The 25,926-nt window shown below is 41.2% G+C and overlaps 2 protein-coding genes across 5 annotated transcripts in view; one reads left to right on the top strand and one right to left on the bottom strand.

Annotated features, from left to right (window-relative positions):
- Window positions 1-13,046, top strand: part of LOC119915418 (cytohesin-3-like) — a 30,336-nt gene extending 17,290 nt beyond the window's left edge. The window contains exons 8-13 of the mRNA XM_038734950.1: window positions 2,172-2,320; window positions 2,467-2,578; window positions 7,039-7,115; window positions 8,786-8,857; window positions 8,969-9,123; window positions 11,604-13,046. Of these exons, the coding sequence (XP_038590878.1) occupies window positions 2,172-2,320; window positions 2,467-2,578; window positions 7,039-7,115; window positions 8,786-8,857; window positions 8,969-9,123; window positions 11,604-11,676 (638 nt within the window). The 3' untranslated portion in view covers window positions 11,677-13,046. The remainder of the gene's footprint in view (window positions 1-2,171; window positions 2,321-2,466; window positions 2,579-7,038; window positions 7,116-8,785; window positions 8,858-8,968; window positions 9,124-11,603) is intronic.
- Window positions 13,047-13,362: 316 nt separating this feature from the next.
- On the bottom strand, window positions 13,363-25,904 carry usp42 (ubiquitin specific peptidase 42). 4 transcript variants are annotated; one of them, XM_038734932.1, is made up of 18 exons: window positions 25,771-25,904; window positions 23,429-23,678; window positions 22,311-22,517; window positions 22,027-22,137; window positions 21,697-21,796; window positions 20,995-21,062; window positions 20,833-20,903; window positions 20,636-20,718; window positions 19,814-19,925; window positions 19,549-19,689; window positions 18,744-18,844; window positions 18,330-18,495; window positions 17,100-17,771; window positions 16,911-16,993; window positions 15,581-16,681; window positions 14,897-15,201; window positions 14,726-14,791; window positions 13,363-14,582 (listed from the first exon to the last, which is right to left on the bottom strand). In XM_038734932.1, exons 2-17 carry the CDS (start codon window positions 23,667-23,669, stop codon window positions 14,730-14,732), a joined length of 3,624 nt encoding a protein of 1,207 aa, XP_038590860.1. In that variant the 5' UTR covers window positions 23,670-23,678; window positions 25,771-25,904; the 3' UTR covers window positions 13,363-14,582; window positions 14,726-14,729. The 4 variants fall into 4 exon arrangements, with proteins under 4 accessions (XP_038590860.1, XP_038590863.1, XP_038590859.1 ...); XM_038734935.1 differs by lacking the exon at window positions 25,771-25,904 and adding an exon at window positions 25,228-25,728 and having other exon boundaries at window positions 14,897-15,198; XM_038734931.1 differs by lacking the exon at window positions 25,771-25,904 and adding an exon at window positions 25,228-25,727.
- Window positions 25,905-25,926: the final 22 nt, after the last annotated feature.

Genomic DNA, 25,926 nt, shown 5'->3' with positions numbered 1-25,926 from the left:
TCTTCTTCCAAATGAGTTCATTTTAGGTTATTTTAAACTGGATGTTATTTCAATCTATCAATCAATTTAGTTTATTCACAAAAACCCTACAATTATAAGAAATAATGCAGATATGTGAAAAGAGCCGCCTTGGTAAGCTATCTGAAGCTTGTAAATAGGGGCCCAGACACTAAGCAAAAATTAGATATATTAGGAGCTGGATTTAACTGGTTACATGGAAAAAATCATATACAGAAATGCTTCTCTTATTTTTTTACATGTTCGAAATAAAATATATTAATCAATCAATCTATCACTAAATGCTAGATTCCCACGTCACCTTAAACATCAGTTACTTGTTGGAGATCATGTGATATATAACCTTAAATGTGCACATCCACCTTTGCCATGGTGTCAATCATTAGTTTTACACCAAAAAGTATGTAGCAAGCAAAGTAAAAAAAACAAAAACATTATCTCACAAAAGTGATTATACCCCTCACATTTTTGTAAATATTTGATTATATCTTTTCATTTGACAACACTTTGCTACAATGTAAAGTAGTGAGTGTACAGCTTGTATAACGGCGTGTAAATTTGCTGTCCCCTCAAAATAACATCACACAGCCATTAATGTCTAAACCACTTGTAAAAAAAGTGAGTACACGCCTAATGGCTTGTTTTTTAATGCATTTCAATCATTAAGCACAAAAGCTACTGTAACTAAAGCTCAATGAGGATTAACCAGATTACAGTAACTACAGATCACAGCAGCAGATGAGATCAGAGTAAACAACCAGCAACAAACAAGGCACATCCATTATTCAGGAAGACTCAACCTGGCTGAGTGATACTGTACATGGCCTTGTGATAAACAAAGCCTACAGCTACAACAGTCAGTAAATAATTAAAGAAGTTTTAGAGCAACCTTTTGTGTACAAGATTGTTGAGGGTGCGTGTGGTCCCATAGGGAGTTGACGGATTCCCTCCTCAGGTATGGATTTTGCAAATTCAAATGCTATATTAACGTATGGTGGCAAAGCCACACAGAAGTTTTCTTAGTGTGTTCTTCAGACAGCAACAATATGCATGATGACAGCCTCCCGACTTGTAAATCTTTCAGATTGCTACTGATTTTGACCTTGTCACTGTTCAGACTTTCATACCCATATATTGCACATTTCTCTGAACTCTAAGTGTAAGAGAGTTTGGTGAATAAAGTGTGCTTCTTTTTCAGTGGCCCCGTAAAGTATCATGGACAGTCTGTGCAAAAAACATAAACTTATGAGGGATCTGTTACCTTTTTACCTTTTCTCTCTGTGTTTCATCATGCTCATCAATATTTTGCTTGCACTGACATTCCTCTCCCAGCTACCAGCACCTCTTTCCCCCATAGTACACACTGTATGCAAAGCTCCTCTATTTTTTATAGAGAATGTGTGTCATCATGCAGACACTATGCAGCGCAGGACAGCCAGCACCAAAGTGTGTCAGTCAGAGGAGGCAGACAGTGGGGAATGAATGATTCATTTACCGCCAGCCAGCCACTGGCGCGTGTGTGTCTGAACATTAACACACAGTAGAGAAACTAAGCCCCCCCCCCTTTTCTCTTACTCATACTAACCATAGTACTTTCTCTTTCTGCCTCTTTCCTGCCCCATCAGCCACAGAGAAAATAGCTTTAAATGAATTACCAAAAATGTGTAATATATACGAATAATAATATATGAAAATGTCACACCACACATGCTAAAAGCAATTTGGCTCCCTGTCTAATGTACAAAATGTCCACCATAGAAAATGACAAATAAAAGGAAAATATAAACTTGTCTGAGAAACTGGGCTGTAATGATTTGGTATGTGTTTTGATATTTATAAATCTTGTAAGAAAAGGCAGTGTCACTATACAGTTATACAGTAACTATGGGAATTATGGTAAAGGTGACTATTTTTGGTCTTTGTGGGCAGCTTATGTCACTGTCTGTTATTACTTGTTCCCTCTACGCAGTGCTCTGCATTGTATGAGTAATTTGTGCTACTCTCATTTGGACCTGGTAGTAACATGAACTCTGTATGTGATCAATATTGTAGACCTATAGATATCTAGATACAAAATAATACCAGGAATTAATGGGGTCTCTATAGCAGGACGTACTCCTTTGTAACCCATTTCATTCCCTTGCTGCTCTCAGATACCTGCTACGTGCTGTCATTCGCTATCATCATGCTGAACACCAGCCTACATAACCCTAACGTCAGAGACAAGCCCCCTGTGGAGCGCTTTATCTCCATGAACAGGGGCATCAATGAAGGTGGAGATCTGCCGGAGGAGCTTCTCAGGGTGAGGATTTATCTCTAGTGTGTGTGTGTGCGTGTGTGTGTGAGATGATTGAGCTCTGTGACCATTCTGTCACACCTCCTCCATACGGATGATGCATTTCCTCTGCCGTTTCCCTTTTTGATTAATAGTTTCTCTCCCATCTGCAGAACCTTTACGACAGCATCAAAAATGAGCCCTTCAAAATCCCAGAGGATGATGGGAATGATCTGACGCACACATTCTTCAACCCCGACAGAGAAGGCTGGCTCTTAAAGCTCGGTATGTGTATTGTGTACAGTCATAAAAGTAACCTTGATTATGTTGATTTATGTCAGCATCAGTTTGACGATCAGTGTCTTTCATTTCCCTGGTGATGAGTGTTTGTGTTGTTTGTGTGTAACTTCTTTATAATGGGCTTCCAGGCGGCCATTGACAGCTTTTGGGCAACAATGGCTAAAAATAGCTGATTGTGTTACTTAATTTGTTAAACATGTGTATATGTGTATATATATATATATATATATATATATATATATATATATATGTGTGTGTATATATATATATATATATATGTGTGTGTATATATATATATATATATGTGTGTATATATATGATACGTGTGTTGAAAGTAAAAAACGGAAAATTGTTTTTGTGAGTGGCAAACGTCCCCCAAAAATGACAGTCACAAGTTGGTTATAAAACGAGAAAGGAGTCTCTTAAGTCACTAAACTAGACTAAAGACTCACAAATGGAGGAAAAGAGAGGCTCCACATCCAGCCGATCAAACCAACTACACCTGACTCAGCCGCAGATGCAGCCGCAGATGCAGTCGGAGGCTCCGTCAGTAAAATCAGCTGATCGCTGCTGCGCCACAAAAGCTTTAATTGATGTCATGGAGTGAAGTGATCGATCACTGACAAGTGATGTGAATAGCAAATAAAAATGTACAGAGAAGTGTTAAATGATACCAGAAGATGAAACCAATGGAAAGCCAAACTTGTGGTGATAATCTTGCAACAGTGACGAACATGCCTGAGACGGCAGCGAAGACTGTTAAAATCTGCATGGACTTGGCATGTACAGGCCTTTTTTATACAGCCTATGGTGCAGACACGTAAGAAAAAAAAGGCTTGCTCTTCTCTTTCTTTCGGTGTGTCGCTTAAGTGTTTGGCTGCAAGCAAAACAATACAAATAGTAATTTTTGACGCCATCTGGTTACAAAAAGTAATTGGATTGGTGTAATGGTTTGACTGGAGACGTTTTGATTCTACTCCATACTGGGCTGTTTTGGTTGATACCATAAAGGTATCGAGTAGCGATACCCATCCCTAGTGTTTACTAAGTCAGAGATAACCTATTAAAATATGGAAAACATCTGCCTCGCCAGACATAAAATGTTAGTAGCAACATAAAATTACACTACAGCCTGTTGTTAACTCATGATTTCTGCCAAAGCAGCCCCATTTTTGCCGAAAACTGTCCACCTTCATCATGGTGCTAGATAAGGTTGCAACTGCAAAGTGTCTTTTCTGTCTTCGTCCTTCATCTCGTAACCTCTCCTGTTTGTCTCTCTGGCATGGTGATTTTTGTGCTTTTTGAGTCTTTAAAAATCCTCCTGTGTTTTTTGTTCCTCGCTCCCTCTCTCTAACCTTTCACCCTTTCACATTTTTTTCTGTTCTTTCATTCTGTTCTGTGATGGCCGTTCCTTCTTAAATCTCTGTATTAGGAGGTAGGTAACACTCCTTCCTCCATCCTCCTACTATGTCACAGAGTGCCCTTACACTGGCATTTGCTGCCATTATCTCCTTAGCACACCGGGCCCCTGAACGAGCTAGCCATCTCATTTAATTGACTTATTGTATCAGAGCTGTTATTGAGCAAATGAGAACAGCAGTGGGAGACTATGGGTTATTTCATTCAAAGGCAAGGCGAGTTGGAGGTCAGTGATTTCTCTCATTCTGCATGGGGATCGGCTGCATTCCTCTTTTGGCTCTGAAAGAGGCTGGATGACACGGAGGGCTCGTCTCAGTTGGTACAAGTAGAGCATCCATTTTTAGCATAAAGGATAATTGTTCACCTCATCAAACCACAGTGCCACTCGCCACATGCCCTTTATTATCCTGACTGTTTTCACAAAAATATACCATGATTACAGGATAAAGAAGGAAAAGACATGTATGTCAGAGACATAAGCAAATAAGTGGAGTGCTTTTAGCAGATAAATGGGAAGCCTGTTTAACTGTACAATTAGTTATTATAAGTATAAGTTAGTTATCAGGCGAGTTTTAAACAAGTCCACATTCATAGAAATTATTTAATCCCCTTATTTGGAAGTGAAAAATAAGGTTAACATTACTTTATTTTACTCTGTCGTACTATATTTGCTGTAGTTGTGTGCATGTAGTTTTACAATGCAGTGGACAATTATATTGGACATTATGGGTGCTTTCACCTTTGAGATCACTTCCATGTTGGTCAAGACAGCAGATTTAAACTGTGCTTGCTTAAAGCAATAGTGCAAATCTTTGGGAAACATGCTTATTTGCTTTTTTGTTGAGAGTTAGTTAAGAAGATTTATACCACTGTCATATCTGTACACTAAATATAAATGTACTGCTAGCAGCCAGTTATCTTAACACAATCGCAGCTAGCGTGGCTCTGCCCAGAGGTACCAAAATATGCCTGCTACCACCTCTAAGTCTCACTAATTAACATATGCTGCTTCCCTATTGGTCCCCATCTATTTGCTTAACATAGCAAGTCAACCAGATGACTAAATCAAATTCTTCATAATGAAACGGCTGCATGCAGGTTAATGCTAATGTGCATTATTCTGACATTATTGCTCCCTCGTGGACTCCCTGAAACAAACACCCAGGGGTCAGCTGAATGAGTCACCTCATGCTCTGTACCGTTAGAGGCGGCCTTATGTGTCATACTGCTCCTGTGTAGCTCCTGTGTAGCTATCTGCTAGTACACACAGTCAACAGTTCCAGCTTTAGTGAATGGGCTGCTTGAGTCTGTGCTGTGGGAATGCGTACCTACCTCTGCGTGGCTGGTCATGCAGTGATATAAAGGAGACCCTCTCCTATTTTCATTCTTCTCTCTCTGTTCCAGTCCTAGAGGCCTCAGTACCCCACTTCTGATTCTCCTCTTCCTGTACAGATCCCTCTCTGTTTCTCTTTTGCTCTCTATCCCAGCAGCTGCACTTGACACATCATCTTAGGTCCAGTTTTTCCCATTAGTGAATTCCACACTAATTTGATGCCCATCAGAGGGGTCCATGCTTAATGAGAGATGATTTATTTTAGCTGCTGGCAGGTACTTCAGTATGACATATTGCTGCACTGCTATGAGGCTGTGAAGCTCCCTAAGCTATTACATTACACTATTAACACGTTGCTTTGCCTGAATCCATCATCATCCAGTGTGAACAGCATGTCATAAAATTATTATTTAAACAGTGTGCCGAATTGTGGCTGTTCTGCACGTGAGGACTTCAAATTCAACAAATAACAATTTGACAAAATTACACTCGTGGGAAACATTTTTATCCCGTTCAATAATACAAATAATGCAAGACTTTAACTCCCTTACACTTGTGCACAGTAAACCTTTACACTCCCTCTTCGGAGTGTCCATAAACAAACAAGTGAATGATAAATCTGCATTAGAAACATGCAAACATGGGAAGTCCTACAGCAGAAATGCATAATAAATGTCAGGTTTTTAGGGTGAAATGAAACATATGGTTGAGGGGGATAAACAGATATCTAGACTGCCATATGGTAGACAGTAGCAGAGCAAAACTTTTTGTATTTACCCCACTGTAGTATAATATAGTATATTTAACATGTTTATTCAATTTGAGTGAGTAAAATTCAGTGGATGCATCTGAAAGTCAACATTTCTCATACATAATGTAGATGTAGGATTTTTCTCTTGCTAGCTGTATAGAATGAAAATCTGGGTCAAGTGAACATTACATATTGATTACATCAATAACGACTGCCTTGTGCTCATTCTGTAAAGTCAGCAAGCATGTTATTATGGTGCACATATTGCAGACTGTACATTGACATCAGCCACATTATGTTTTTTTGATTACATAGGTAAATTGCTCATTGCATCACTGATGGTGTCATCAACCGAAAATCCACTAATCCAATTTTATCAGATGATTTAGGCAGATGGAGAGATTGTGTCTCTAAGGAGATGTCCTTACTATTATCCCTGTATTCAAATGTGTAATTGTAAAATAAAAATGGAAGGGTTTTGTTCACAAAGTGTTTACATTGTATTTACATTATCCAAATCCGACACCCGCTTTGCACCAATCGTGAATCATCAATTATTGTTTATATCAGTAGAGACTTAGCAGAAGTCAAGCTCCTAAAATTCATCGCTCTAACTGCTCTGACCACCGCTGCTTTAGTTATCACATGATGTATGTGATGTATGCATGTCAACGAACAGTTTTCACAAGCTCCCCCCGATCCCACCCACCTTCCACTTCGCTCGCCTGCAGAGCCCTCAGGCATCAATCTCTCGAGACTGGGAGGGGGTGCTGGAGGGAGTATCCAGCCTCTGATTGAGCCTAATAATGCAGAGATCTGATGATCAGAACCAGATGTAGCACGTGGAGCTGAGGTCTCCTGCAGGTTAGCCTCTACATGCACAAGCAAAAACACTGTCACCTCTACAGTTTGAACTCAAATGCTGTGTGTTTCTCTCTGCAGGCGGCAGGGTGAAGACGTGGAAGAGGCGGTGGTTTATTCTGACCGACAACTGCCTCTATTACTTTGAATACACAACAGTAAGTAGGCAGATTGATGTCACTTATGTGTGGCAAAACGGATTGTAGCATACGCACATGACAGTTATTTTGAAACTCAATCTGGGATCATTGTTGTTTCCCAGAATGCATATTACACAAATATTTATCTTTTTGCAGATTACCAACAGGAAAATACACATTTGAATGGAGAGGATCTTAAAGGAACAGTTTGGCATTATAGCAAATTAGTTTTTTTCAGATGAGAGTAGTACCACTCTCAAATCTGTACCCTAAATATGAAGCTGCTGCCAGGAGACGGTTAGCTTCGCACATAGACTGAAGTTCTAACATGTTTTATGTTGTTTGTGTACAAAACTCCAAGTGAAACTCCCCCCCCCCCCCAACAATTTGTGGTTTTACTGGGGGTTATGAGTCAGACTATTTACTGGCGCGGTGACTTCCTGTAGTATCCACTGGTTGCCTGGCCAACTCACGGTGACAAGACTAAAAAAGTCACTGACGGACATGCGTTCAGACATGAGAGTGGGATCAATCTGCTCATCTAAAAGCAAATTTGCTATCATTCTCAGCAAAAAAAGCAAATGTACACATTTTCCAAAATGTCTAAATGATCCTTTAAGAATCTCAATAAATAAAGTATCACATTTTAAAATATTTAATCAAGCATTGGTAATCTAAGTGAAACTGCTTATGCGTAAATAAATATAGTAAGGATGGATAAAGTGCCACAGGATTGTAATTAAAGTGGAAAATTAAACCGAACACATAATCCCTATCTCTCTGTCTCTCACACACACACACACACACACACACACACACACACACACACACACACACACACACACACACACACACACACACACACACACACACACACAGAGTTAAAGACAAAGGTCTTTGCCTTCCAGCACTGCCTCTTTAACAGATGCAGCCCCTTTGACCTAAATGAACCTCACTCCAGCAATTAACATGAGGCATCATGGGAAACATCTGCAAAGTCTACGGCACACATCTGTCCCGGCTAAGCCGCAAGCCAAGTGCCTCCCCCAACCCTCTGCCTGACATCCCACGCTTCACCCCAGCACCCAATTTCTGAGAACCCTCAACACACACATATGCACACTGCAGCGAGGGCACACACACTCAAAAAGGCGCACACACACAACCAGCTGTGAGCGGCCGTCCCAGGGCATTTCCTCTCCCCACTGTGCCCCCTCATTAGTAGGAAGATGACAAGTAAGACACGGGGCTGTTCCTCAAGGTCCTCTCCAACACTCACACACACACGCACACACACACCCCTCACATCTGGCCCTGCAGACACATAGCAGTCGCTGGAGGATGGAGAGTGTAGGGTTATGTCTCCCTCGGGGGCTGCCCCCTACGTGACCAGGATGAATAAAAACTTTGATGCTGTCAGGCTCAATATAATGCAGCGTGCTGCATGTCACATCTAAAGTGTTTTATCACAACTGATTTGATGATCTATTCACTTAAGGACACAATGAAACACAATTCGGCCACTTTCTTCAGTGACTCGAGTGTGTGATATTATCTAGGCTGGATCGTTTCTTCGTTGTGTGTCATCTCGCCCTTGTTACACACTGATTTAGTCCTTGTCCTGATCCCTCATCTTAGATAGTGGTAAAGAGACTGACTGAGTGTTGTCTTTGTTTGTGTGTTTCCAGGATAAAGAGCCTCGTGGGATTATACCTCTGGAAAACCTCAGTATCAGAGAGGTGGACGAGCCCAGGAAACCTGTAAGGAGCAACTCCAGACACTGTCTTGACCCTCTAAATCCATGTCGATCTCTTTTTAATTTCATACAAACAACATAAACTGTTGTTCACATCACTTGGTTGCCTCCTCAGAACTGCTTCGAGCTCTACAACCCCAACCACAAAGGTCAGGTGATCAAGGCCTGCAAGACCGAGGCGGATGGGCGGGTGGTCGAGGGCAACCACGTAGTGTACAGGATATCGGCCCCCACGCCGGAGGAGAAGGAGGAGTGGATCAAATCCATCAAGTAAGAGAAGGCGTGTTAGTGTGGATCCATTTACACTGAGAGGCCACTTAGCCAACGCCGGGGCTTCTCCCATGTGGCACGTTCTCATGTCTGACCTTGAGACACACACACACACACACACACACACACACACACACACACACACACACACACACACACACACACACACACACACACACACACAGAGCTGTGAGCTTAATCGTAAATGTGCAGACCAGCACAAAAACACACACGCTGGTGACTAAACGTGACTCCGTTTCTCACACTTCTACACAGATAACACTCAGAGGTGACGTCTGCTCTGCTGGATAAGCTCACTTCCCTTTGATTAGGCTCAGCAAGCAAAGAAAAACACACACACACACACACACACCCAGGCACTATGCCTCACTGCGCTCTTAGAAGTGTTTTTAAAGGCTTTCACGCATTTCTTACATTTGTCGTTTCCAAATGCTGCCTTGTTTAACCAGGCAGGAGCGTGGAGGTGCAGCAGTAAATTGGACCCAGTGGGTAATTGATCAGCTCGCTGGACATCATCCACTCAGCCACAGCTTCACTGACATTTATGATCAATATCAGAGCAGAAATCATGTTAAACAACCCTTTCATGCTCTAATAATATTAGAAAAACCACTTAGCATTGACATATGTGTATCCATTAATGAAAGTGATGGGTGATTCGGCTAAGTTACTGGAAATCTTGCTTGGGTGAGGCTGCTTCAATTCAAAGTGACTGGAAAGAAGAGAGAGATGGTCGTTTTTCTCATTTTGGGAGATTTAGTCTACTGTATTACACGTTTCACACTGCTCTTTTTAGGCCTCAGAGTGCTTTTAGTGTAAACTCTGATAGTCCATCACGATGTCTCTCCCTTCCTTGGAACAACGAAAGTCACAGATGGGGCTCGGCAGGATGGAGTTGTGCTGCTTCAAACACACACTCACTTGACTCAGCTGCCAGGGCGGCGGCAGACTGTCCTGTGGTCAGCAGATTTGCACACACATGTAAACACGCGCACAGTATATCCACATGCTGCCACCTGACTCATCTGCAAGGCTGGAAACTGCTCTTGTGGTAACTGTTCTGTGTGCACATATGCACGTATAAGACTGGCGGTGTCAGCGTGTTGATTGTTCTGCTGCTGGGAAAACATCGGGTTACTCAGCGTTATGCCCATCCTCAGTGTGTGTGTGTCAGCAGTGGTGGAAAAGTAACGAAGCACATTTACTTAAATACTGTACAAATTCTAGGTACCTGTACTTGAATATTTCCATTTTATGCATCTTTATACTTCTGCCACACTAAATCTCATACCCTTTCTGTCCAGTGAAAACATCAGGGAAGAAACTGAAGGATTAAGTGTTTCTTTATGGGTTAATTTCCCACTTCTTAAGATAATAAACCATTAAAAACCTCTCTTGGATTAGCTGGAGACAAAGAGTCACAAAGCTGAAAACAGCTTTTTTTCTTTTCATAAGAAAAGTGGACTTTTTACATGGTTCTCACAGGACAGCGACAATGTTGCTGTAGATTAAACTACCCAACAGTATATAATATGTAAAGAAAAGGGAAAAAACAACTACAGCAGTAACAGGCAACATGTACATAATGTAGCAGTAATATTAATGCAAAAACATATTTATCTCACGTACTAAGAGGGACCATTTTACTGCATAATGAGTACATTTACTTTTGATACTTAAAGTGCATTTTGCTGAAAATACTTTTACAGCTCTCAATTTGACTGTTTAGTCGGACAGCTCTCATAGTGTCAGAACAAAAAAAACTCGGCCAAACCCACTGTACGCTACTTTCTTAACACAAAATGGCAGGCAAAGTTAATTAACTAGCTGGTGAACACAGCGGAGCATTTAGCAGCTGAAGAGCCAGATATTTCCCCCAGGAGTTGGTGGAGACCAAAACGGAGCTAAAAGGAAACGGCCAGAGACACAAATCTAAATGAATGCTAACGTTGTTTCATGTCTCCTGGGTGTTTAATTGCACTGTTTGCTACCATGTTTGGTGACTGAAACAGCTCTTTGTGTTGTTTTTTTTGTGTGGACAACATAAATAATGAGAATCTTAGCTATTTTTTAGCATAGCCAGTAGAGTCTGATTGAAGAGCAGGTTTCAGAGGTGTAACAAATCTGTTAATGTCAGGTTTTGGTGTTGATCACTTAGAATCAAAGCAAGTAGGTTTCTTTCTAGATCCCCCAGAATGCAGTGCAGACGCAAGATATGATGTGTTTTGAGTAAGATGCACTGACTGAGGGAGACAACACAGCTTAAGGTCAAGTTAAATACCTGAAACATCACAAATTGATCATAATTGTGTTTGTCTTCTCTCCATAACAACAGATTCAAGCATCTTTGACTGGTAATAAAAATCAGCCTGCCGACAGCAAAATAGTCTTGATAGTGTGTGTAGCATTGTTATGAACAGCTGTTCAGTGATCCATTTCTTTCTGTCCTCTTCCCACAGAGCAAGCATCAGCAGGGATCCTTTCTACGACATGCTGGCCACCAGGAAGCGGAGGATAGCTAATAAGAAATGATGACCGTCCACCTGCATCGCTGCCATGTCTGTGACCAGCAGAGTCCACATATGTGTGGGTGTTACAGGGTTACAGTCCCATTTGTTTTTTTCAGGGTTGGAAGAGAAGCAGCAAACACAGGTGGGAGGTTTTTCGAACTGGAATGGATTAAGTTTATTTCCACCTGAAGATTGTCTGCACCTCAATTCTCGGTTGATGTGATGGTTTTACTTTATCCGGCACAGACTTTGAACACTCATTTGTCATTTGTCTGAGACTTTATGGAGAAGAGGGAGAATCTTTATCAAACTGGATGATAACAAATGGACAAAAAGGACTAGTTTTCTGGAGGAACAGCCACGACTGGAATCATACTGTGGCTGTGATGACACTGCCCTCTGCTGGACACAGAAGGAATTAAATCCACTGTACTGCACATGCGGTGTGAGGATTTGAAACCTGAATATCCATCCTCATCATATGGCACTCCTCTCATCCAGACTGACTCGCCTGGTTGGTTGTCTGCAGTCTGCCAAGATGCCAGTCAACATTTTTAATATGTTCACCTCACACGCCCTTTGACAACTGCAAACACCAACACTATTTAGTAGTATCCAGAAACTGAAGAAAGCCTAAAGCTTATACATCAGCTGGTCTGATTATTAGCCCTCAAGTGGCTGTTTCTGTATATGCAAACAGAGTTATTCTAGACAATGAACCTTTTTTATTTACAGTACGCTCCCTTATTTCCCATTTGAAGGCAAATAAATATGTAATCCTTTCATATATTGAGTGTAATGATCGTTTTTAGTGGCCACAGTTTCATTCAGTTTATGGATTGAAGATCAACCTCTCTGATCGAGTTCATTTCTTTTGTATTTATTTTCTTGATTTGTTTAACAAGAGGCAGCCCCCCCGATTTACATTATGCATGTATAGTATATAATGTACATACTGTTTAGTTTTTTTCTTTGTTGTGTTTATGTAGCATGTAAATCATAACGGCCATAGCCTATACCCGTTCACCTTTTTAGTTTTTTAAGTTGACAGTTTACAATAGTGGAAGAGGGACTTTGTGCAGCTCTTTGCAGAGCAGTGAAACCTCCTCACACTGTTATTACTGAAGAGCAGATAATACATGACCTTCTAGGAAAGAAAAACTCACTATGCTGAGTTTGACAAGACAGTAGAGGACACAAACGGGTTCAAAATACCCTTGAATACTGTGTAAATGGTGACTGGAATCTGAGGGACTGTTTTTCCCAAACAGATCAAGCCAACTCGCAGCCTAATATTTCATTAGTAGATGGACTTTAAACATGACTTGATCTCAGTTTGGGAAACGGCTCCTGAATACTTTGATGAAGACTTTGAATAAAAATACATGCTGATCAGAAAACAAGTTTTTGTGAGCATGTGAATTCAGTGAGGAGACTCGCTAAACTTACCAGGTCTTTGGTTATTTCAAACATGGGAACAGTGCTGTGAATAATATTCTGCTGACTCGTGTAGCTAGAAAAGTGTGTGTATTTAACAAAACCTGAATACAGGCAAGTACTATCAGTTTCCATCCTCAATATATCTACATCATAATTTGACTATAGTGGAAAGTTTGTTCAACAAGAGGCTTGAATACAATCGGCCCATTCCTAGAATAAAACACAAAGGCAGACAGGAGCTTTTCAAAAATCCCTGGCAACTCATCAATCATCTCAATCAGCATTTTTCATTCATTTCAATGCAGCTTGTAAACAAAGTCAAAAGACCAAGAACAAATTACAATTTCTGACATTAACAAATGTATTTTAAGGCTTTTACCTTATACAATGTATAAATTCTGACATGCTAAACTAAAGATGTAACAGCAGTTTTTCAACTTCTGCCTAAAGTTTAAAAATCAAAAAACAAAACAAACCATACTCATTAGCGACTTTAGTCCAGAGAATATGGTCCAAAATTAACATGGGGATTTCTAAAAACGAAGCAAAACAACAAAACATCTACTGATAACCCTGATACAGGATTTTTTTACATATAAAAGTAACTGATAGTACAGTTCAAAATTAAATTCACAGTATTTTTTTTATGATGCTAGAAGTCAAACTGTATTTTTCATTAAAAAGCAAACACAAATGGTCCACAGCCATGATAACAAATTTCTGTATGCTTTTTTTTTTTTTTTTAACGTTTAAAACAAAAGAAAAGTGAGAGAGATGAGAGGGGCATGATCTAAACAAAAACCTCCACATCTGTGAAAAAGTTTAAAAATTAGAGAGTGAATCTTAGGCTCCAGAGCAAAATGGAAACAAACAAACAAATTAAAAATGCTGGGAAATGTCCTCAAGTCTGTCCAGGGTTAATGTGGAGGTATCAGTCAGCGACGCCTTGCTCCCACCACTGCACTCGTCCGTCTCATTCAAGAATATATCTCCCTCCATTGGTTTGTTCACTCCTGGTGGGATAAAAAAAAACAAAAAAAACAAAAAAATGCCGCGGCTCTGTAGATATGGTGACATCTTAAACTTGCGGCCCAAATAAAGCCTCACAGTTCTTCTCTTGGGCAAACACATTTCCCTTTTGTTTCATTCTGATTTGAAGCAGGTGGATATCCGTGATGGGTGTTAACAAGTTTTCAAGTCCTGAGTTCCACTGAGCAGCAGCTGAGATGTTTAAGCTCCAGGCTTTGTTTGTGTTCATACAAGTATATATTAATATTTTTCATCATAACTGTGACAGGTGACAGTTTTTTTCTTTTAACCATAGTTAGGAGAATAACGGCAAACAAATAAATGCATAAAAAAAAGGTTTCTGACCATTTAAAACACTTTAGTTGTGGTAAAAATACAATATATTCCCAGTGAAGAAGCACCATGTCAAAAAGTTGTTGATGTCATTCCTCTGCTGTTGTTAAAATGGTGTTGATTCGTCTGAAATGAGAAAGAAGAGGCCTCCATATAATCTATTTGCCGAGCTATGAGCTAAAACATTTGCCAATAATAGTTCCTACTGTTTATAAGCACTGACTGTACTCAAGCATACTGTGATAATCATCAAAAGGTCGCCCACTCACAGAGTCAGTGTTTCAAGCCACTGGAGAATCTGAGGGAGTCGCTATTGGTCTGACTGTAACCGTTTCCTACAAAACAGGATCAGCACTCTAAATTGACAAGCTCCAACGCAGCATTTATTTCAGCACTTTAATGATTTGAGGAGGACTCTGAATGTGAAAAACATGCTTTACCTGTGTATCCGTTGACATGGCGGTGAGTTGAACCATTTGTGGGCGAGGTGTGGTGGGAGGGCAGCAGACGGTCACTGCTGCCATCAGCATAGTCTGTGCGCCGGCGCTTTTCTAGCGAAAGACCATTGTCATGTTTAGTGTCCTTGATGTCATTGTAATGTCGCTTGCGGCTCTCCTTCTCCTCACTGCTTCCGTTCTTCCGAGCTGCTCTTGGGCTGTGCTGCTCGGCTTCGTTGTCCCGCTGCCTCCTCTTTTTCTTCTTCTTTTTTGTTTCAGTGGCTCTGTCTGAATCCACATCGGAGCTTCTAGGCAAAGCCAGAAAACACACAATGATTAATCTCAATCCACGACTAGATCTAACTGGAGGCTTTGTCGTCAGCTAAATACAAATCCCAAAATATTCAGTTTACTGTTTTATGACAAAGCGGCTGAAACCAGAGAATATTTGGCATTTTTCCATGATTATTGCTTGAAAAATTGCTATTTCAATGAATTAAAATAGTTGCAGATCATTTTTCTGTCGACTGACTTATTGATTAATTGACCAATCGTTTGACCAGCCCTAAAATAATGGGAATGGAATTATCCAATTAAGTTTACAATGGAAGATAGAAGATCACTATCAAAACAAATATTACACAAAGCTGTTTCATGCAACATGGAGGCAAAGATAGTGTTACTCACCCACTCTCACGGTGTCGCTCTTTGTCCTTTGACTTCTTCTTTTTCTTGCTCTTTTTGTGTTTTTTAGAGCGACAGGCCTCAGAGCTGTCCTCCCTGTCCTTGCTCAGGGGGTTAGTAGTCCTCTTGTGATTCTGATCCTCCCTGTTTGGAGCAGATTCAGACGTGGAGAGACGAGCTCGAGAGGGCGAGCCCTTGGACTTTGTGGAGGTTTCTGGCACTGTGGCAGGCGAGGACGCCTCCTCCTTTGACGTGTAATAGTCCCTTTCCCTGCCGTTGCTCTTGTCCTTTACCCCCCGGGATTCTCGACTCTCCTCCTGCCACCTAGACCGACTACGAGACTCGTCACGGTAGAGATAACTGTGCCCCCTCCGCCCACGGCCCCTGTCCTCTCTGGACCGCTGGTAGTGATAGTAGTGGTAATGGTGAGAGCACCTGTCACGATCACGCTCCCTGGGATGGTGAACAGGTCGCACCCAGCGACGCTCAGACTCCCCGTCCCTGTAGTTACGATCGTGAGGAGGTAAACGATCCCTGTATGAGGGGCGCTGATGATCTCGATAGTCCCGTCTGTACCGATGACGGTCACTGTCACTTTCTCGTTCCTGACTCCTGTCCCTGTAGTGTCTCTCCTTGTCTCTGCTCCAGTCAGAGTACAGTCTGTCTCTCTCCTTGTCACGGGAATTTTGTCCGTCATTGCCTCTAGAACTGGGCTTGGACTGGTGTTGCTCCTTAACATCTGTACGTCTTTCAGTCCCTGCTGACGGATCATTGGTCTGTGGTAGATCCATTGCTTTATCTCCACTTTTACTAACATTCTGTAGAGCTGCAGAGGCCCCACTGGTGCCTTGAGAGCAGTCTGGCGGGATGGATAAGGCCGCGGGGCAAGAGGAAGCAGATTCTCTAGATGTGACACAATGGGTCTTTGTAGCAGTGGCTGAAGGTGGAGAGCTAAGAGTGGAGGTGGCAGTAAGCTGAGGCCGGGGTTCAGACACAGTTGTAGCCCTTGTGTCAGGAGTGGAGAGGTGCAGGCTTTCACTAGCAGCAGGATGGATGCTCTGAGAAGAACTGGCCTGGGATGAGACAGAAGTGTGTGCCTCGTTGCTGGAAAAACAAACAAAATTTACTAGAATATAAATATTGCTTTACATTACACTTTCGGGGTGCAATGCCTGTGCATGGTGTAAATATGTGAGAAAAAACACAAATGTCAATGCAACAAAGTAGAATTTGAAACAAATTAATATTATTCCTTTTAACTCGCACTCAAAGAGATTTTTTAAAGCTTAATACATGGCTGACAGAGAAATAACTTGTTGAGTGCTAATCTTACCTTGTTTCACTATGGTCGCTGTCTAGCCCATTAGCAGCAACAGAAGCCACTGAGGATGAACTGCTATGACTACTGCCAGAGACCTGAGGAGTGAAAACAAGACATGATTATTCATTCAGACACAAAACTACTGTTTATTAAGTTATCAATCTTATGAAGAGATAGCAAAACACAAAGCATTTAATTTACTTTATCAGGAGTTTTGTGTCCATTCACTTTGTGGTGTCCATAATGGTGCCCATTTTGACTGGATTTAGAGACGCCATGGGTTGATCCATTTAATCCGTTACCATTGTGGTGCACTCCCGACTCTCCGTTGGTGGCGTTAAGAGAATTATCCAAGACCTCTCCTGCTCTGTTGTTTCCATTAAGGTGAGACTTGGCTAAACGGCCATTATCCAGAGTGCCCCCGTTCTCCTGGTCCGATTCCTCTGAAGACTCTTGGCCGTACGGCACCAAGAATGACGCTCCATTGCCTCCGGTGCGGTGATCCCCGTTACTACAAGACGTGCCGTTAACGCGGTGAAGCTGACGTGGAACAAAGCGAATGTCTGAGTGGACGTCTGAGGTAGACTGTGAGGATGACAGAGAGCTGGAGGAGGAGCTGCTACTGGCAGAGGACGGCTGGCTGTAAGAGGACGAGGACGGGCGGTTCTGTTTGCTTTGTCCAATAAAGAATGAAAGCTTCTGCCGTTTGTCATGATCTGGGATCATTGTGGGCCGGCTGATTGAGTGAGATATGGAAGAAGTGGATGAGGCTGGTCCATGACTAGGTTTTCCCACAACACTGCTGCTGGTGCTGGGCTTGGAGTTAGTTGGATAGTCCCTCAGAGATCCATTCCCATTAACGTGGAGAGTGCTCTGAAGAGGAAACAAAAAGGACACAAGAACATATTTAAGTGTCCAGGTCAAACACTGGCTATATATATCTTAAATTGCTAACATTCAAATATGTACACTGAACAAAATTATAAACGCAACACTTTTGTTTTTGCCCCCCATTCATCATGAGCTGAAAGATCTATGACTTTCTTTATGCACACAAAAGGCCTATTTCTCTCAAATATTGTTCACAAATCTGTCAGAATCTGTGTTAGTGAGCACTTCTCCTTTGCTGAGATAATCGTCTCCAAAATCGTCTGAGACCAGCCACCTGGACAGCTGCTGCAACAATTGGTTTGCATAACCAAAGAATATCTGTACAAACTGTCTGGAACCGTCTCAGGGAAGCTCGTCTGCATGCTCGTCGTCCTCGTCGAGGTCTTGACCTGACTTGACAGATTTGTGAAAAATATTTGAGAGAAATACGCCTTTTGTGTACACAGAGAAAGTCTTCAGCTCATGATGAATGGGGGCAAAAACAAAAGTGTTGCGTTTATAATTTTGTTCAGTGTATTTACATGTAAATGTTGTCAGTACCTTATTCATGTGTGGTGGCAGCTGGGGACCTATGAAACCAATGTTGTTGTGGTGGACAGTGGTGTTGATGCGTGGTATCACCACTGGACGTGGAGATGACTGACCAGGGATGCCTGGGTTATGGCTCATGTGGCTGTAGTCCCCTGCATTCTTCACATCACTGGACCTAGTGACACAAAAGAAAGTAAACATTTGAAATGACCAATGTTAATATTAAGGATTGAGATTTTTTAATGTTTTTTAGACAGTAAAAAGACTTTGAATTGAATTTGAATTTATTTCAGGATAACCCCTTGAGATGTATCATCTCATTTTCAAGGGGGTCCTGCAGCATACATGCATAGACACAAAATTAACCACACTTTCTCTACAAAATAAAAAAATGCCTATCAATTTAAACAATGGTTTACTCACTTTATGTAGAAGAGGACGTAGGCCTGCTGGTTGAGAACAGACCTGATGTCACTGACAGACACGGAGGAGTCGTTCATCTGATACCACTGCCCATTGCTTGCCTGGGAGACACAACAGAACATTTGGCAGGTTTTAACATATTTGCTAAACAGAATCATCATTGTTACACATCTTCCATTTCAAAATTTTTTTTTTCTCAGTTTCTGAACTGGCTTTGAAGTGTTAAAGGGTAATTCTGGTATTTTTAAACCTCCATTTTTATATTTTTTGGGTTCTAAATGACTAACACATACAAAATGTTTTGGAATTGGTCCAATAGATTGCCTCCGCTGGAAGCTGCAACGTAATCCTTGGGGCAATTGCGCCCGTCAAAAGTACATCAACTAAAAACGCTCAGACTGCTCTTCTATTCATTATAAGTGTCTGACAATCTCGCAAAAGGTAGATTGCTGCAGGAAGATGACTGTGGAAATGTGAGTCAGTCAGCCATCTTACTCTTTAACAAAAAGGTCCAGGTTTACAAAATCCCAGACTTACCCTTTAAATATAATAAAGGTTGAGCAAGTTTGACTGTCAAGTATAAATATCATCATATATAAATGTGGTATCATATATATTGTAACAGAATAATAATATTGTGTTTACATTCTTGTTAAGACGTTGTCTGTTAGAAGCAGGAGTTGTTGTAGGAACTAAACTGTAATAGTGAGTTGTTGATAGTTTTGGAGAACCAAATGTGTGCATGTGTACTTGCAACCGCAGTGTCCTGATAGATTAGAACAGTGGTCCATAGCAGTGCCAGTACCTTAATATAGCAGAAGTAGTGTCCAGCATGACAGCTGAATCCAGAGTGGACCAGCACAGCATACAGCCCGTAGACCTGGGGGTCCCCTTGGGACTGAGACATGAAGGGACGCAGGTCCAGATACTCTGGATATTTCACATCCTGATGACCAAGAAACAGCTGATTAATGTTAAATTATAATTAAATATTCATTTAAAACAAATTATGGGTGCGGTCCTATAGCTATTTAATGGTTCTGGGTATTGTAGACCACACATCATGGTACCTTTGTGATTTTGCCTCCACTAAAGTTTGCAAAGCGTTTGAGTGAGAGGGTGAGCACATTGGAGTTGCGGTGGATGGTAAATCTCTTTGAGGCTGTGACCATTTTTTTGCACCTAAGAAAAACAAATATTACATTACATTAACTCATTTGGCAGATGCTTTTATCCAAAGCGACTTACATTTGAGGAACAACATACATTCATTAACAGAGCATAAAATACAGCACAAGATCTACAACTGACAATACATATTAATAAACGCAGCAATAAATAAAAGCGCTAATGGCACATATCGCATCAATGGGGTAAATACCTAGTGAAAGAAGTTAGAGTTAACAAAAAGAGCAATCAATACAAGTCAACTGTAGGGGATAGAAGAAGAAAAGCACAGGAAGTGCATGTTAGATGTTAGGAGTTAGAGGTGTTATAAGAGGAAGTGTTCTCGGAAGGGATGAGTTTTCAAGAGCTTCTTGAAGTTAGAGAGGGACGCCCCTGCTCTGATGGCGTGTGGTAGCTCGTTCCACCATCGTGGTGTCACAGATGCGAACAGCCGGGACTGGGATTGCTTTGTGTGAAGGGATGGCAGAGCCAGGCGGCATTGGAGGAGCATAGCGGCCGAGAAGGAACGTAAACTTATATTATAGAGTTTAGGTAGAAGGTGCAGACCCAGTAGTCACTCTGTATGCGAGCATTAGTGACTTGAATCTGATTCTGGAGGCCATGGGTAGCCAGTGGAGGTCACATATTAGGTTAGTCAGCTGACGTATAAAAAAATAAACAATCAATTAAAACTCTGGCTCTTTTTTATCTGCAAAACAACTCACTTGGTGCACTTGTAGGCGTTTTCTCCATCCAGCTGTTCGGGTTTGACAAACTGCTCGAGAGCTTTGGAGACACTGGGAGCCGTCTGCATGGAGAGAATATCGGTTATTGGTTCTGTTCTTAAGATCTGAATTCATTGGTTTGTTACACATTTGGAGTAAAACAAGAGACCCACACGTCACAATGAACTGTGTCTTACCTTAATTTCCAGAGTAATATCCAGAAAAGGGTCAAATGTATCAGAGACTGCTTTGCAGTTTAAACATTTAACTGAAAAAGAAGTTTGTTTATAAGTTTAGCAAAGTTGTAAAATAAAACAACCACAATGTTTTGAAGAAACAAAGAAACCATGAAAACTTACCTCTGGACCTTAGATATCCGCCAAAAACTTGATGAATGAAAGTGGTTGCCTGCGTTTGCCTGTCCAATCTGTCACAAAGATAAATATGAGGATGAAAAACAACCAATAAGGGTAATGACATAATAGACAAACATTTCTAGCTATATGGGTACAGAGAAAAAATGTCACTTTACTTGCACTGACAAGTCACAACATATTACAGACCAAAGAGCAGGAGTGAGAAAAGGAGGAATTAGAGCAAGAGTAATTAGTTGAGAGGTCACCTGTTACTACAGAATAAGAGTCGACTTGATACTTGAGGTTCCTAAAACACCTTTCTAAAAGTCCAATGAGAACCACAATGGTCAGCCCAGTGTATCTATTAAACATGCATGTAGGCTTCATTTTTGTACATGACATACTTGGCAATGGCTCTACACTGATTTCACAAATTTCAGCAGAAAAGCATAAATACTTGTGCATCTACATATAGATAAACATTTATGCAAGATTTAGACTGGAAGGCCTTTGCTGACTGATCAGTGGATCAGCAAAACACATAATATAAAAAATAGAGCATATATATATATATATATATATATATATATATTTTTTTTTTTTTTTTCTCTCCTTTTCAAGTAACTAATTATCTAATAAAAGCCGAAAATATGGTCAACCTTTCTAGGTAAACATATGATGGTTTTGGAAATGGATGAAACTTACTTGGTTCCAGGTAAGCAGGACTTTTGCATAGCATCCACTGTGTATCGCAGGAACTCATGGGCATCCTCCTGGCTTCCATAGCGGAAGTGCTTTGCAATCCCTGTGTGGGGAAAAAACACAAGACAGATAAGAAAGCGATAAATTATATCACACTTAAATGTTCTGCAGACTACAAACTCCTACAAGAAAATTTCCCTCCAAAATTGAAACAGTAAACAGCCTCACAGTACCTCCCATCATTCATGTCAGGTAACATTTTGTGAAAGAGTACAACTTCAGTGTTTTAGCTCTATAGACACTATATAACTAAAACACTTAAGTATCACTTACTTTTGAGCTCATTGAGCACACCAATGGGCTTTATAACATTCCCAGAGTTGGCAAAAACCTGAATGATGTGATTTTGCATGGTGCACATCATACAGAACCCCGGCTCGTGACCTGTAGAAGGAACAGATGGACAGAGCATTGATGAGTAAGACATGAATCAGGCAAGAAAGCAGCTCATAGATACTGCCAAAGTTCCCAAGATTGATGTGATAATTATTGCATGACTGTACAATTACATAAGAACTTCTTTTGGTGCAATGAACCACAATGAAACACCAACTTACACGTTTTGGAGTGCTCACGTGTCAGCATGTAGTTGGCAAATGGAGGGGTGTAGGTGAGACACTGTAGGGCTGAGTTGAGGAAGCAAGTGTTTCCCATGTTCTGCAAGCCCGCACCAATGCGGTGGACCTGGGTCCACTTCAGGTTGAGCCGCTCTGGAGGGAAGAGGACCTTCTGGGGCAAGTCAATGCCATCATCACTGCTTATCACTGTACACACAGAGCCAACATCGGAACTAAAATTAGATTAATGCATTTGCCAGGTCCAGGACATCAACAAGTACAAGCTACATTGCCTATGTAAGTACATACTGACACATAGTAAAAGAACATCAGGACCTTACAGTCATAGCTTTCAGTCTAATCAGTAATATAAAGCGATTAAGACAGCTGAGTGAGAGTGTAAAATAACCTGAAGTAAAAAAAAAAACAACTACAAAAACTACGCCAGAGTTTGCTTTCTCTTTTGATTGTGCTAAAGTCTGGCTACTTCTCTTTATGTCCAGACAACAACTGCATTACATGCTCAAGTGATTGATCATGCTCTCAATTCAAAATTGGCTTGGTTATGTAACTGTATGAATGAAAGTAGAGTTGAAGTAGCAACACAACACCCACAAAACCAGTTGTGTCACACTCATGCCTAAATAGTAGCAAAACATTTTGCTTCATTAGTGCATCTTTGTATTATCTATGTATCAAATTACCAGATAACAGTTCTCAATTGGCTTACAACAGTATGTTACTTAAATGAAATATAGCAGATTCAACAATAGAATACGCAAATTAGCAATGTGGTTTATTTTGTAAAAACAACTTTATTGTCTTAAGATAGTAATGCCTTAAAAACATTTTGTTTTGAATGCGAGACTATTTCAGCATTTCCAACATGGGCGGGAAAATACTGACTGTAGGTATTTGCCTCATATGCATAATTGTACTGCTTAAAAACATAGGCCAGGAAACTCATCCATGTGTTGTGTGAGGGATAAATGGAGGGTAGGGTAGAGAACTTGACTGATCCTGGATCTGCACGCAGTGAAATGTATGTAACCAGCCAACATCCTTACTAGTTTCCTCCCAGCTTGCAAGACACAGCTGAAAAAATCCCATGCTCCTACCTTGCTCCTTAGGCCGGTCCACAGAGGAGGGGGTACTGTTGTAGACTGCGGCTCCAGGCGTTGGGCCCAGGCAGCCCCCTGAAGCCTTGAGCCTCGGAGAGTCACTGGGCATGGTGGCTCCCACTGCCCAGCTGCTGGAACAGCTGCCGTCCATCCCCACGTCACCACTGGTGAAGGGAGATCGCTTACACCCGACTGACTTGTGGTCAGACTTTTCTGAAGATCTGTCAACTATGGTCATTGTTCATTGCTGTGTGAGGGGCAGAAACATAGAAGTATACAACTTTGAGCGGCAAAAAAAAAAAAAAACAGATTAATCCAAGGTAGTGTTTTTCCATTTCTGTTGTTGCTTTATATAGACACATCTGTGTGTGTGGCATATCAAGACACAATTTAAATCTCTTGAGAAGCTGTATTCAAATATAGAGTAATAAAATGTTTCTAAATTCTCTGCCTAGAATCTAGACAAGTCAAACGCACACTAATTTATACACGTCATGTCATTCTCACAGCCCATCTCCCCCATATCTTACAGTACATGTAGATTGCAACCACTAAATGCCATAGCCACCACTATTTATCACAAACAATCACTTACAAAGTGGTGTCAAATACATCATAATATCTGTCATAGCCAGTTTCTAACTTATCTATCACTATCACTTGTGGCAAACAGTCACTATATTTCAATAATCAGGGACAGAACATGTGTTTATTTAATGTCTCAGTCACTGAAGTGCCAGCAACTGTATAGCAGCTTATTTATGTGTATCCACACTCAGTGGCAGCAGTTTGAAATCTCTCTGTACTGAACTCTTGTGGAATGTTATTGCACGCAGCATTGTGTTTTTATGACTGAACAAGAGACCACGATGGCTTGATGTTGGAGAAAAGTCTTGGCTGACTGATCACACTTATCAAACGTGTCTATTAACAAAAGCTATAAACTAAATAATATCAGGGACATTAGTCATTCCGCCTCCTCTCTTGTACAGACATGTAAGAGCACCTTGCAAGGTTCACCCTAAAAAACAAATGCCAGAAAAAAAACAGCAAAGTATTAACTTCTATTTAGAATATATTCAATTCGACCAACTAACTTGAAAATGATTTACCAAGTGAACGTTACTAGTTTCAAAAACTCGACTGAGGACATTTCCTGGTCGGAAGCACGTTTGCAACAGCTGTTCCCTCCCACCAGCTCCGGCAGACGGCTTCACGTCGGCTAACAGACGGCGGCTAGGCCTTTAACACGCAGCGCCGCTAAACCTCAATAAAACACCCACTAAACCTCCGTTAACCACTGTGGGACACAAAGCGCCGATTAAAAGCTCACCTTTCTCAACAAAGACAAGGACAGAAAGACTAATGAGGAGCAAGCGACTCCTGAAGCCACCGACACCATGGAAACGGCGACATACTAGCTACCGACCGGAGCTAACGTTACGTGCGACAGTATTAATGCTAACACTACTAGCTAAGGCGGCACGGTGGAAGCTGACTAACATGGCGGAGAGTAATATAACCATCTGCTACAACTGCCGAAGGGCGGTTTACTGTTTCCACTTCGACATAGATTTCCTTTACAATGCGTACGCCCGGGTAACGGGACGTGTAGCTAGCTGTGAAAGGAGGGGCTCGACACCGGCGGCTGAATGCGCTCACTGCGCTGCTCACTCCGACATGACAGAGAACCGGTGTAAGGCTACTACAACAAATCTCAGCGGCTCGGGGCCACTTAACGATCACGGCTGCATAGTTAAAGCGCCGCTCGGTCGTAAAAGCAACAACGCACTCACCTGTAATCTGTTATTAATACGTTAATATCGGTTGTAAATCCATTCCTTATTTCCAGCGGGTGTCCGGCGGTGAACAATGACGTAGCTAATTGCCCCACGGGTACATCCGGGTACCTGCGATGAAACGAGGGCTCTGATTGGCTCATTTGGCGGGTTACTCCGTGAGGAACGTTTCGGGAAGATCCGTCGCATGTACACACCTCTGACCTTTGTGTACAATAGTACAACCACAACACAATGTGTTTTATTGTCAAACATTTTTTATATAAATTGTTTCCAGCATAATTCATTGGCTGTAAACCAGATTAACCTGGCAGCACAGATTACTATATCTATGCTGAAATGCCCATTTATAAATAGATTACAGAGCACCCATAGTATTTCAACTATTGACAGTTCTCAAAATATAACAGAGTGCATTCCCTGTCAGTGGTTACTCAGCCTTTAAACCTCTGTCACCCACATGTACAGGCCAGAGAACAAAAACATTCCCAACATCCATGCAAGGAAATAAATATCCCCATAAAATCAAAATTGGCTTACTGTGTCCAAAATTTCTTTTTAAGTTGCTGACAATGGGACGCTTCTTCCTCAGGATCAAGAGGCTGCACACAATCATAATAGACATTGTCAATTCTCCTTAAAGGTCACTTTTTCCTTTTTTTGTAATAATTTAAAAGTAACATCTCAAAGGACCAA

Source organism: Micropterus salmoides, unplaced genomic scaffold (genome assembly GCF_014851395.1).
Source record: "Micropterus salmoides isolate LMB-PRFRI ecotype aquatic unplaced genomic scaffold, ASM1485139v1 Ms_hic_scaffold_21, whole genome shotgun sequence".
In the NCBI taxonomy this organism is placed as follows: domain Eukaryota; kingdom Metazoa; phylum Chordata; class Actinopteri; order Centrarchiformes; family Centrarchidae; genus Micropterus; species Micropterus salmoides.
Note: the sequence above shows the minus strand (reverse complement) of the source record. Positions and strands in the feature narration are given on the sequence as shown.

What these genes read in the sequence shown, in the direction of transcription:
- usp42 (XM_038734932.1), bottom strand. Translation starts at nt 23,669, where the DNA reads ATGACCATAGTTGACAGATCTTCAGAAAAGTCTGACCACAAGTCAGTC. An exon ending in ACGTGAGCACTCCAAAACGT is followed by an intron (nt 22,138 to 22,310) that starts GTAAGTTGGTGT and finishes TTCCTTCTACAG; the next exon opens with GTCACGAGCCGGGGTTCTGT. An exon ending in GAGCGACACCGTGAGAGTGG is followed by an intron (nt 15,202 to 15,580) that starts GTGAGTAACACT and finishes GGCTTTGCCTAG; the next exon opens with AAGCTCCGATGTGGATTCAG.